At 36.2% G+C, this 12,928-nt stretch overlaps 1 protein-coding gene across 1 annotated transcript in view; it reads right to left on the bottom strand.

The window, feature by feature from the left end:
- Positions 1 to 9,023: 9,023 nt before the first annotated feature.
- The window catches only part of LOC103518117, a 34,456-nt gene continuing 30,551 nt past the window's right edge, over positions 9,024 to 12,928 (bottom strand). Inside the window, exon 3 of the mRNA XM_008483175.3 lies at positions 9,024 to 9,466. Coding sequence (XP_008481397.1) covers positions 9,024 to 9,452 — 429 coding nt within the window. The 5' untranslated portion in view covers positions 9,453 to 9,466. The remainder of the gene's footprint in view (positions 9,467 to 12,928) is intronic.

Raw genomic sequence — 12,928 nt, 5'->3', positions numbered from 1 at the left:
AAATATTGTGATTAACTTATTATTTATTTACTAAATGTGTGCCAAAAAGTTCTTCAAGTTCTTCACCTGCGTGCAAAAAATGCTATGTTCTATCCTACTGGCTTATTTTAATTCATAAATAAATTACATGTACTATAATAGGAATAAAAAATATTCTGGCTGAACATAGGACATTGGCTAGTAGAGAGTATTCCTACTACCTGTTCAGTAGATATCTTTGTTACTGTCTACAAAGAACTAGGGGTCACGCAGGACCCTATAATGTAACAGGACATTTAGAAGGTAACTATGGAAAACAATTAAAATTAAAATCATTTGATAATAATTTCAGAAGTTATGCTTGTGACCAAGAAATAAAGACAGATACGTAGACACTGGATTAATAATTAATATGATTTTATACAATCTCTCAGAATAATAACCACAGCTGCTAGCTGCTACTCAAATAAATAATCGTGATGCCCACTGGGCTTCGTTAAAACAATGGGAGAACATGGTCTGATGGAATTCAAGTCTAAATCCTGATGGTTATCCTTGTGAATAGTTACTAAATGGATCGTCAAAGTAACCAAAGCTCAAATTTCCTCGAAAGTACTGTAAGTATTACCGCAGAATTTGATTGCTAAGTAAAGTATTTAGTTCTCAATAATCAATTTTGCTATCAATATTGGTATAAGTTTGCTTGATTATAAACCCATCCTTTTCGGAAGGTTTTCCTGTTGATTCGTTAAAACAATGGGAGAACATGGTCTGATGGAATTCAAGTCTAAATCCTGATGGTTATCCTTGCGAATAGTTACTAAATGGATCGCCAAAGTAACCAAAGCTCAAATTTCCTCGAAAGTACTGTATTACCGCAGAATTTGATTGCTAAGTAAAGTATTTACTTCTCAATAATCAATTTTGCTATCAATATTGGTATAAGTTTGCTTGATTATAAACCCATCCTTTTCGGAAGGTATTCCTGTTGGCATCCATGCTATACTCTTGTAGGTTTAGACTGGATACAAGACTGAGGGATGGTCGCAATGATGAGCTATGATATCTTCTAGGAATCTAACGAGGACTGTATTGACTGATCGCAATCATTGTGAACTGAATCAACAAAGGTAAGAACACTAGATGTGAAGTAATGATTGTGCTGTATAGTTATAATAGGTATAATAGCCATCATAACTGTGCTGATGACAATCACATTATCATGTTGAAAGAAGCTGTAGTCCTTGTTAACGAACCAGGCTTGTTCTTAGGAATCGTTGTAATAGAGGAGCTAGAACGAATGCACTCTTTGGATTTCCCGTTTGCAGACCAATAAAATGTACAAACCTTATAATAGAAATTTAACAAATGATGCAAACTACCACCAACACAGTTATCAAAGAAAGCCTTTTCAAATTAATCTTTAGTTCGAAAAGCCAAAAAGACATAATAAATCTCATAAACAATAATGTGAATTAAATCGGAGACGATACATATTTACTGAGATTGTTTACTAGTTGAAAATTAGGTAGGTACTTAGTGTACATATGTACCTACTTTACTGCTACATTGATCTTCCACCATTGACTGAGATCATCTTCAGACAGTCTGTCAAACACCAAGAAATAAATGAACTCTATCGAGGTGTTTTCCTTCTCTCCTTACAAGCTTCGGCCCTTACCATAGCCATTGGTTACTACATACAACTAATGAAGGAATGTCATGTACCATGTCTACTTGACTTGAGAGTTTTTATAATCATAATAGTTCCAGAGGAAGCCACATTCTTTTCAGCTCTTTGCTCTGCATGACATGGTCATATGAATATGATGGCCATGATGAAAGACCATAGGGAACTCAAGAATAGTAGGTATGCTCCGTTTTTTTTTTTCCTTGTGAAAATAAGAATAGTTCTTCACATTATTCATTGTGCCTGCTGCATACTAATAAGCAAGCCCTGTCTTGAGATCAATAGTCCATACAGTCTTCACATTGGACTATCTGTGACTCAAACAAATGCACCACCATTTAAACAAATCATGTGAAGCTTTGAAATCTTTTAGGCCCTCAGTTCGAAAACTAGTCTGTCGAAAAATCTAATAACAAGAGCCTGCCTAATATTGCAGGAAAATCTCCTATAACTAGATGAATTAATGTAAAAGTTTGCAGATATTTATCTATACCTGATGGCAACTTTCTGATTTCCTTCAAAACCATTCTTTCCAATCAGAGGTCAGAACGATCCAAAACCAAAGAACTCGAAGAAACCTATATCTTCTTTCTAGAAAAATGTGTAAATTTTGAAATGGAAGTCGTGTACAGATAGGTAATGTCCGATATGTTGAACACGAGAGAAATGTCAGTTGTACCAACACCAACTGTTGTTCTATCTCCTGGCAGTGTAATTCCTCCTCGTTCAAGTCAAGAAGATATCAATAAAATGATTTGCATGACCAATGGTAGGACAACATGTCTCATGTACAGCCATCACCATCACCAATCCTACTGCTTGTTCAAGCGAACAACACCGACAAATAGTGCAACACAAAAACAACAGAAAACTGCCCAAAGGTATTCTACGTTTTTGCAACAAGGAAGGAGATAAACTTGGGCGGCTCTATTCAAACTTAATGAGCTTGACCTATCTGATAACTGTGAGCAATAAATACCTGATTGAAGACTTACAAAGATTCTTTAAGTACTCTAATACAAAAGTACGAAGTAATAAAAGTTGATCATTCAAGTTGACCATTAATGTGGTCAAATGGTCATGACGCTTTTGACAGAGGAGAGGTCGTTAATCATGAAGTTTTACCAGAACATCAGAAGTAGCCAATAGGAATACCTACACATTTGGAATTCAGCTAATACGTGTACTTATAGGTAATCATAGAACAAATTTGAATGGAAATAAATCTACGGAACCAATAATAAAAGTATCCAATGGGAATAATCAAAGACGTAAAATTGACTTGGAGGCATATAATGCTTCGGGTTACAAAGGTGAAAGAGTACATACTGTTGAAAAATGGTAGGAAACTGAAATTCGAAATGGACTTGGAAACTTTACTGAGTGACCTTTTAGAGAGTAATAAATTCAGGACTTTGAAAAAGGATTAGAGGAAAACGAATTTAAGTACCTACTACCTACCGAGGTGCACTCTTACACATAAACTGAATTGTTAAGTAAGGGTCATATAGAACAGTGGCATACAGAATAACACATCACCTGTAAGACAGATATTATATCTGGCTAATATTTCCCCTAATAGGTAATAAACGCCGGGTATTATAAATTAGATAAATTAACCTTTGTGTATAAACAACGCTGATCTAGAAACTAATGAGGCGGTTCTAATGTAAACAATATATTAATAACAGATTATGCTCGCGAGAAGAAAAGAAAAGAAATGCAAGCCTAATCTCGATTAAAGAGAAACACACCTTCTAGAAGCCGGGCAGCCGAGCCGTACAGACATGGTTGGGTTTAATAGTTTTTCATAGAGCAGGATGCAAGATCATAGAATCGTACATAATAAAATTGCCAGCATAACAACAGAGCTTTGGCAATAAAATTTTATTAGTTTAATATTTAAAATCGATGATATGGTTCAAGTGGAGCTTTGTGCCCCAATATAGCAACAGACTTTCTCGCTTTTCTTTTGTCGAGGAATTTCAGTCGACGAACTTGATAGAAGTTCTCGTTATTCTATTCTATTCCCCCCCCCATAGAAACCAACCTCAAAACTCGTATGGTCGCCCCTCGTCAGATGGGTGAGAACAGGCATATATTCAATACTTCTCATTTAGGTGCTGGGTGAACACGAAAAGACTAGAAAGTAACCCTCTAGTCACTCAATCATTCGAGAAACTGGAAAATTGATGAAATTTTGGGTGCACCTAGCTAAGAAGAAATAAAGAATACTGAATCATGGATGGACTCAATAATAGAACAGCCAGAAGAGGAAGGATAACATTTGAAAACATTCCGCACTATGTTGCATCTTGAACCCGGGGAGAAAGTAAACCCAACTTGTGTACTCATAGGTTCCTACACTGAGTGCGAAGATAGTGGTAAGATATCAAAATAGATGTAGATGACAAAATAGAATGCATGAATGGACAGAGTGGAATGAAGAAATTCCAGTAAAAGCATTTTGTTGTACGTATCTTAATGCCCAACACAAGTTGTTCTTAATGTTTTTAAGCAACTTTAATCGTCTCTCTGAGTTTTTATCGTTTTCTGATTAAAGTACCTAATAGCCAATACGAAATGACCAAAGAGAAGCAACTTTAATCGTCTCTCTGAGTTTTTATCGTTTTCTGATTAAAGCACCTAATAGCCAATACGAAATGACCAAAGAGAAAAAAAAAGTTTCTGACACTCAACCTGAGGGTGTGGATCAAAGAAGTTGGGAAAATGCTTGTTTGTCTGTAGTCTTGGGGATTGTGATAAATAAATAATTATTTTTTAATGAGGTATAAATGTTGTATATTAACATGGTCTTACCTGTGACGTCCAAATGATGAAGATTGGCACACCTAGCGACCATCTCATGTATTGAGTTATTGGTTAGACTAGCACTTCCCTGGAGTTGAACATGGGTCAGTTCTGGACACCGCCTTGACAGCAAGATCAAACCTTTGTCCGTAACTTTGGCACCATCACTTAGAAAGATTTTCTCTACGTTTGAGCATACTCCTGTTCTGTTTTGACCACAAAGTCGCCTCAGAATGCCTCGGATAGCTTTGTCTCCACTTATACTTTCTCCGGACAAGGTGATTGTCCTCCATAACTTCTTCTCCCAGGCAAGCACTTCCCATCTCCTACATACTCGGGATATTCTACAAATGTCGCTGCTTGGTAGCCAGGAAAATATCTTGAGTACAATATCATCGGACAGTCTGTCAAACACACAGATGTTGTTGTGTTTGGGCTGATGATGGTGAATTCGTTTAGATTTGACTGTGTCTCGAGGACAAGGAGGACTTGGGGTGACTAACGTGTGATATCCTTGATCTAAACATGGTGAGGTACGGCCTAGACTAGTGGTTGGAGAACTACATCGGATACTATGGGAAAAACTAGATTCACCAAACATGGAGAAATGCTGGTGAATAGAAGGAGATAACCTATATTCATCTATGGAAGCAGGAGAAGCCCTGATATTCTTGAGGTAGGAATTCTCGAAGGAAGGGTCAGGCGTGGATCTACTAGTATAATCTAAGCTGGGCGAATCTCGATAAGCAGGACTAGATCTGATTGGATGATGGTTGTAGTTTTCTGGTGAAGTTCTGCCCAGTTTGGCCAGTGGACACACCATGGGTGAAAACCGGCCTGGTCCTATGTGACTCATTGTGCTTGTCAAGTCTGAAACAGAACAACAGGAACAATATTGTCAATGCAAGTGTCTAGTCGGAATTTTGTGCAACTCTCTTATCCAGTCGAGGGGAATTTTTGTATGGACATCAAAGGATATCTAGCGTTCAGGACTCTTTCTGACTGCAGTATCCTTCATGAACCAATCTACCAGCCTAAACCACCATGACTTTTTTTCCACAAAAAACCCTTCCAAGTTAAAGTGGCACGGAATTTCAGTCAAGTTTCGACTCTGTGACATAATCTTTTAAGTAGGCAAGCACCTACTTTAATTGTCTACCTGCCTTCTTACCAAATTTCTAATATCTTTTGCTGTTGTCATAGCCTGTCATTTTTACCATTTACCAGTTTTGGTTTTCATGTCATAAAAAAAGTTACCAACCTACTTATACAGTAGGATAAATTTAATAAGCACTACCTTTATTCCATTTTGATCAACTCTGGGCAACACAAATACACATCAATATTAAAAAGACCCATTCGTTCTTGTTAGTCTTATAAAAGTATATGTCAGGATTTAATAGCATGAAAATGACTGGGACCCAAGCAATGGCAAGGTACACACCCTCGAGTTAAAACCTATAAAAGAAACTTGTGAGCTCTTGGATGTTGAGCAGAGTCTGCTGAGCTTTGATTCATATAAACCATGAGCTAGCGGATATTGATCGTTAGCGTGACAACACTGTAAAATTATTAATAATAATACAGCAGTTTTGTTCTTTACATTATTGAAAGGAAAAAAAGTGCATGATTTTTCGTTACTGGTTAGATAGATTATTTCTCGTGTATTAATTTATGCAAAATTATGTCTGATGTCTGAAGGTTCCCATGTACCTAGTACCTAGACATTGAGCTCTAAGTCTTCAGTATTTTCTTGTACATTAAGACTGGAAAGATACTAAGATTTCCAATGTATTTGGACCAATAAAATATTTTTTTGAAGAGTACGTTGTACCTATTATTTCCATTGCCAAAAGCCCAACGATTAAAATAATAAATAAAAAGAAAGGCAATAGTTTTTAAATTTATGAATAATAATTTAATATTAATGCAATTGTATTTTATTATAGGTAGGTATTGATTATTTGCGTGTCCGAGATGGAAAAATCAAAACCACATGACTATTGATCTCACGGAAATATATGGATGCTTCAAATAAACATGAAATTTGAGACTTGTTAACTTTTTATGTTAATGCAAAAATTCAGACCCCCTCCTATCAATAAAGTTTACAAATCTTTGCTACTCTTTGTTGGTTTAAAAGTATTGTGTCTATTCTATTATGTAAATTATTTGTACTTTGCCTGATTCAGAAGAAACAAAATAAATATTCTAATAGGTTGGTAAGTATCCATAATATTAGTATAAATATTGATCTTGACGCAGGTTAGAAGAAAATGGAAAGCATCATGCACTCAGCAAGATATCAAAAATATTGTGATTAACTTATTATTTATTTACTAAATGTGTGCCAAAAAGTTCTCCAAGTTCTTCACCTGCGTGCAAAAAATGCTATGTTCTTTCCTACTGGCTTATTTTAATTCATAAATAAATTACATGTACTATAATAGGAATAAAAAATATTCTGGCTAAACATAGCACATTGGCTAGTAGAGAGTATTCCTACTACCTGTTCAGTAGATATCTTTGTTACTGTCTATAAAGAACTAGGGGTCACGCAGGACCCTATAATGTAACAGGACATTTAGAAGGTAACTATGGAAAACAATTAAAATTTAAATCGTTTGATAATAATTTCAGAAGTTATGCTTGTGACCAAGAAATAAAGACAGATACGTAACACTGGATTGGATTTGTTTAAAAACAAAAATTGCAAGTGTAGATTCTAAAGGAATTTTTTTGTACAAAATTTCGTCGGGGTCGATCCCAGGACATTTCGAATCGTTGAACAAGTAGGCTAAGCTGTCCCCATGAATGAAAGTGAGTTGATAGACTCATGTCTATCACAATGACTGTTTTCTGTAAGGTCATCGATCTACGAGTACCATACATAGCTCTCTTTCTGTGATCCGACCGTGTTAACAGAGAGGAATTTGTGCTAGCAAGTTACAGGGACCAATAGAAGCATAGACTAGTCAACGACCATAAGACAGCTATCAGTTGCCTATGGATCACTGAAGTTAAGCAACGGTGCTTGTGGTTAGTATTCGGATAGGCGCATTCGCGTGCTGGAGGCTTTTCACGAATCCACTCTGGCTGGGTGAGGTTGAGTTCTGTTGCACATTGAAAGCGTAGTAGTCGCGCGATGCCACCTGAAAATCCGAACCTATGAAAATGATAGAGACCTCTCACACTGAAGTCGTGCGACTTAGATCTCCTAGCCTAGCACTCTAGGTGGCCTAGAGTGTGAGAGATCTGTATCATTTGATAGGTTTGGATTTTTAGGAGATATCGCGCTACTCCGCGTTACCAAAAGTCACGCGACTACGCTTCCAATTTGCGGCAAACCCAATTTGAGAAGCCGAATTTGGATTTGCGCTTGTTGAGAAAATTCACCTCAGGATAGATATTTCTTCGGGCAAGACTTTTTTAAACCCTGTACAGATATATAACTGAAAAGATGAGAACCGTCTCGTCTTGTGTATTCTAGTTCAAAGTTTTCTAAATCAAAATGAAACCTATGTTTCCTAGTTTTTGTACTACTAGGTTATCTTTGTATGACATCATTGATTCTGGTCGAATATCAATGTGGTTTGGGTTGCGATGTTCAGTGAATTAGTAATGACTGTCAGCTGTTCACAAATGTCCTCTCTGTGGAAAATCACTTGCTCGTAGCATAAATGTTTGGGAGAGTGGCGATTTACACGTGAAACTTATCCAAGGCTTAATAGTCTCAATACTTGTAAATTATGTACTTAAAGGACCCATTATGCCATTCGTTGAAGCTTAACCCATCCTTTAGGACTGTTTGCCCTCACACCTAAGCTGTTGAGTTGGCTATTTGTGTATGTCCATTATGCCATATTTTGAACGTGTTTTCTCCTCTCGTGTTTTGTCCTTTAAACTAAATAGGGAGTACTTATCCTATCAAAATCTTAGGTACATAAATACCTACATACCATAGTTAGATATCTTTTAGTTATTAACGTAGATACCACTTACAGGGACCAAAAGAAGCATAGACTAGTCAACGACCATAAGACAGCTATCAGTTGCCTATGGATCACTGAAGTTAAGCAACGGTGCCTGTGGTTATTATTCGGATAGGTGCATTCGCGTGCTGGAGGCTTTTCACGAATCCACTCTGGCTGGGTGAGGTTGAGGTGACCCATGAACATTATCTCACCATGCCCCACGAGGTACTTCGCACAACCATCTGACATGCTAATCTGTCAGTTGAAAATATTTTAAATGCACATTGAAGAAAAAAAAGCTTATAATCCCTCAACAAAAGTATTTGAAATTCCTTAAAAGCATATGGAATCAACTTGAGCTGCCAGGCAGATTACCTGCATCTACAGAAATACATCTTTGGGTTTGTAAAATTTGTTGTTATGGTTTGATGGCATTGAATATGGTCTTTATCTCTGACTTATTTGTCTGAACTTACAGCCCACTTGAAATTTTTGTATGGACATCAAAGGATATCTAGCGTTCAGGACTCCTTTTGACTGCAGTATCCTTCATGAACCAATCTACCAGCCTAAACTGGCTGATGATGGTGAATTCGTTTAGATTTGACTGTGTCTCGAGGACAAGGAGGACTTGGGGTGACTAACGTGTGATATCCTTGATCTAAACATGGTGAGGTACGGCCTAGACTAGTGGTTGGAGAACTACATCGGATACTATGGGAAAAACTAGATTCACCAAACATGGAGAAATGCTGGTGAATAGAAGGAGATAACCTATATTCATCTATGGAAGCAGGAGAAGCCCTGATATTCTTGAGGTAGGAATTCTCGAAGGAAGGGTCAGGCGTGGATCTACTAGTATAATCTAAGCTGGGCGAATCTCGATAAGCAGGACTAGATCTGATTGGATGATGGTTGTAGTTTTCTGGTGAAGTTCTGCCCAGTTTGGCCAGTGGACACACCATGGGTGAAAACCGGCCTGGTCCTATGTGACTCATTGTGCTTGTCAAGTCTGAAACAGAACAACAGGAACAATATTGTCAATGCAAGTGTCTAGTCGGAATTTTGTGCAACTCTCTTATCCAGTCGAGGGGTTATACATGCAAGTTTATTGTCATTGTTACAGCAGCCCATTTCAATAACTCTGGGCAACACAAATACACATCAATATTAAAAAGACCCATTCGTTCTTGTTAGTCTTATAAAAGTATATAGTCGAGGGGTTATACATGCAAGTTTATTGTCATTGTTACAGCAGCCCATTTCAATAACTCTGGGCAACACAAATACACATCAATATTGAAAAGACCCATTCGTTCTTGTTAGTCTTATAAAAGTATACGTCAGGATTTAATAGCATGAAAATGACTGGGACCCAAGCAATGGCAAGGTACACACCCTCGAGTTAAAACCTATAAAAGAAACTTGTGAGCTCTTGGATGTTGAGCAGACTGGGACCCAAGCAATGGCAAGGTACACACCCTCGAGTTAAAACCTATAAAAGAAACTTGTGAGCTCTTGGATGTTGAGCAGAGTCTGTCTGCTGAGCTTTGATTCATATAAAGCATGAGCTAGCGGATATTGATCGTTAGCGTGACAACACTGTAAAATTATTAATAATAATACAGCAGTTTTGTTCTTTACATTATTGAAAGGAAAAAAAGTGCATGATTTTTCGTTACTGGTTAGATAGATTATTTCTCGTGTATTAATTTATGCAAAATTAGCGGATATTGATCGTTAGCGTGACAACACTGTAAAATTATTAATAATAATACAGCAGTTTTGTTCTTTACATTATTGAAAGGAAAAAAAGTGCATGATTTTTCGTTACTGGTTAGATAGATTATTTCTCGTGTATTAATTTATGCAAAATTATGTCTGATGTCTGAAGGTTCCCATGTACCTAGTACCTAGACATTGAGCTCTAAGTCTTCAGTATTTTCTTGTACATTAAGACTGGAAAGATACTAAGATTTCCAATGTATTTGGACCAATAAAATATTTTTTTGAAGAGTACGTTGTACCTATTATTTCCATTGCCAAAAGCCCAACGATTAAAATAATAAATAAAAAGAAAGGCAATAGTTTTTAAATTTATGAATAATAATTTAATATTAATGCAATTGTATTTTATTATAGGTAGGTATTGATTATTTGCGTGTCCGAGATGGAAAAATCAAAACCACATGACTATTGATCTCACGGAAATATATGGATGCTTCAAATAAACATGAAATTTGAGACTTGTTAACTTTTTATGTTAATGCAAAAATTCAGACCCCCTCCTATCAATAAAGTTTACAAATCTTGGGAACTGTACTATGTACCTATACTACGTCCCGAAAGCAAAGAGAGAAGGAAGACAGGATAGGAGAAAGCCAGCCGTTCCGAGAACAAACCTTATGTTGAAGCTAAAATCCGCTCCGGGCGGGAATCGAACCCTCGACTTAGCGCTTGAAAGGCAGACGCGCTACCCTCCAAGCTAACTAGTCTAGCAAATGAAAGTAAAGTTAGGATGTTCAACATAAAGAAAATTTGCAGCCCGATTGTTTTTTCAGGGGCCCTTTTACAGTCCACTGAACAACTAGTAAATTAATTACTAGTTACACCAGACGATTTCATATCCTCCACTGTTAATTACGGTAATATAAAAGTAAACATAGATATCAATCTATTACATGATATGGGATATTGAATGTACCGAGAACAAGTCACATTTCTGGGAATTGTTGAACAAGAACAATAGTAATATTTATCATTACTATTTTTTTTATTAAAGCAATAGTAATATTAAAAACAATAAAAAAAGAAGTAGCTGTAAGAGCAGGTATAAATAATTATAGCAAGTTATTTAATCTACTTACTTACATCTTCTTCTTTTTTTTATGACACACTATAGAGTGTCTTGATTAATGTCTATGTATTGTTGTATTTAAATTCATGGATACCTACCACTGTTGGCAACATGTAGGTATAGGTACTTTTATTGACCTAATGGTTAATGACATGGAGGTTGATGATGGGTTAAAAGGGCCCATCACATTTGCAAAATTATGTCTGATGTCTGAAGGTTCCCATGTACCTAGTACCTAGACATTGAGCTCTAAGTCTTCAGTATTTTCTTGTACATTAGGACTGGAAAGATACTAAGAATTCCAATGTATTTGGACCAATAAAATATTTTTTTGAAGAGTCCGTCGTACCTATTATTTCCATTGCCAAAAGTCCAACGATTAAAATAATAAATAAAAAGAAAGGCAATAGTTTTTAAATTTATGAATAATAATTTAATATTAATGCAATTGTATTTTATTATAGGTAGGTATTGATTATTTGCGTGTCCGAGATGGAAAAATCAAAACCACATGACTATTGATCTCACGGAAATATATGGATGCTTCAAATAAACATGAAATTTGAGACTTGTTAACTTTTTATGTTAATGCAAAAATTCAGACCCCCTCCTATCAATAAAGTTTACAAATCTTTGCTACTCTTTGTTGGTTTAAAAGTATTGTGTCTATTCTATTATGTAAATTATTTGTACTTTGCCTGATTCAGAAGAAACAAAATAAATATTCTAATAGGTTGGTAAGTATCCATAATATTAGTATAAATATTGATCTTGACGCAGGTTAGAAGAAAATGGAAAGCATCATGCACTCAGCAAGATATCAAAAATATTGTGATTAACTTATTATTTATTTACTAAATGTGTGCCAAAAAGTTCTTCAAGTTCTTCACCTGCGTGCAAAAAATGCTATGTTCTATCCTACTGGCTTATTTTAATTCATAAATAAATTACATGTACTATAATAGGAATAAAAAATATTCTGGCTGAACATAGGACATTGGCTAGTAGAGAGTATTCCTACTACCTGTTCAGTAGATATCTTTGTTACTGTCTACAAAGAACTAGGGGTCACGCAGGACCCTATAATGTAACAGGACATTTAGAAGGTAACTATGGAAAACAATTAAAATTAAAATCATTTGATAATAATTTCAGAAGTTATGCTTGTGACCAAGAAATAAAGACAGATACGTAACACTGGATTGGATTTGTTTAAAAACAAAAATTGCAAGTGTAGATTCTAAAGGAATTTTTTTGTACAAAATTTCGTCGGGGTCGATCCCAGGACATTTCGAATCGTTGAACAAGTAGGCTAAGCTGTCCCCATGAATGAAAGTGAGTTGATAGACTCATGTCTATCACAATGACTGTTTTCTGTAAGGTCATCGATCTACGAGTACCATACATAGCTCTCTTTCTGTGATCCGACCGTGTTAACAGAGAGGAATTTGTGCTAGCAAGTTACAGGGACCAATAGAAGCATAGACTAGTCAACGACCATAAGACAGCTATCAGTTGCCTATGGATCACTGAAGTTAAGCAACGGTGCTTGTGGTTAGTATTCGGATAGGCGCATTCGCGTGCTGGAGGCTTTTCACGAATCCACTCTGGCTGATC

This window comes from Diaphorina citri, unplaced genomic scaffold, assembly GCF_000475195.1.
Source record: "Diaphorina citri unplaced genomic scaffold, Diaci psyllid genome assembly version 1.1 scaffold58, whole genome shotgun sequence".
NCBI classification, from domain to species: Eukaryota; Metazoa; Arthropoda; class Insecta; order Hemiptera; family Psyllidae; genus Diaphorina; species Diaphorina citri.
This window is presented reverse-complemented; position numbering and strand designations above follow the sequence as displayed.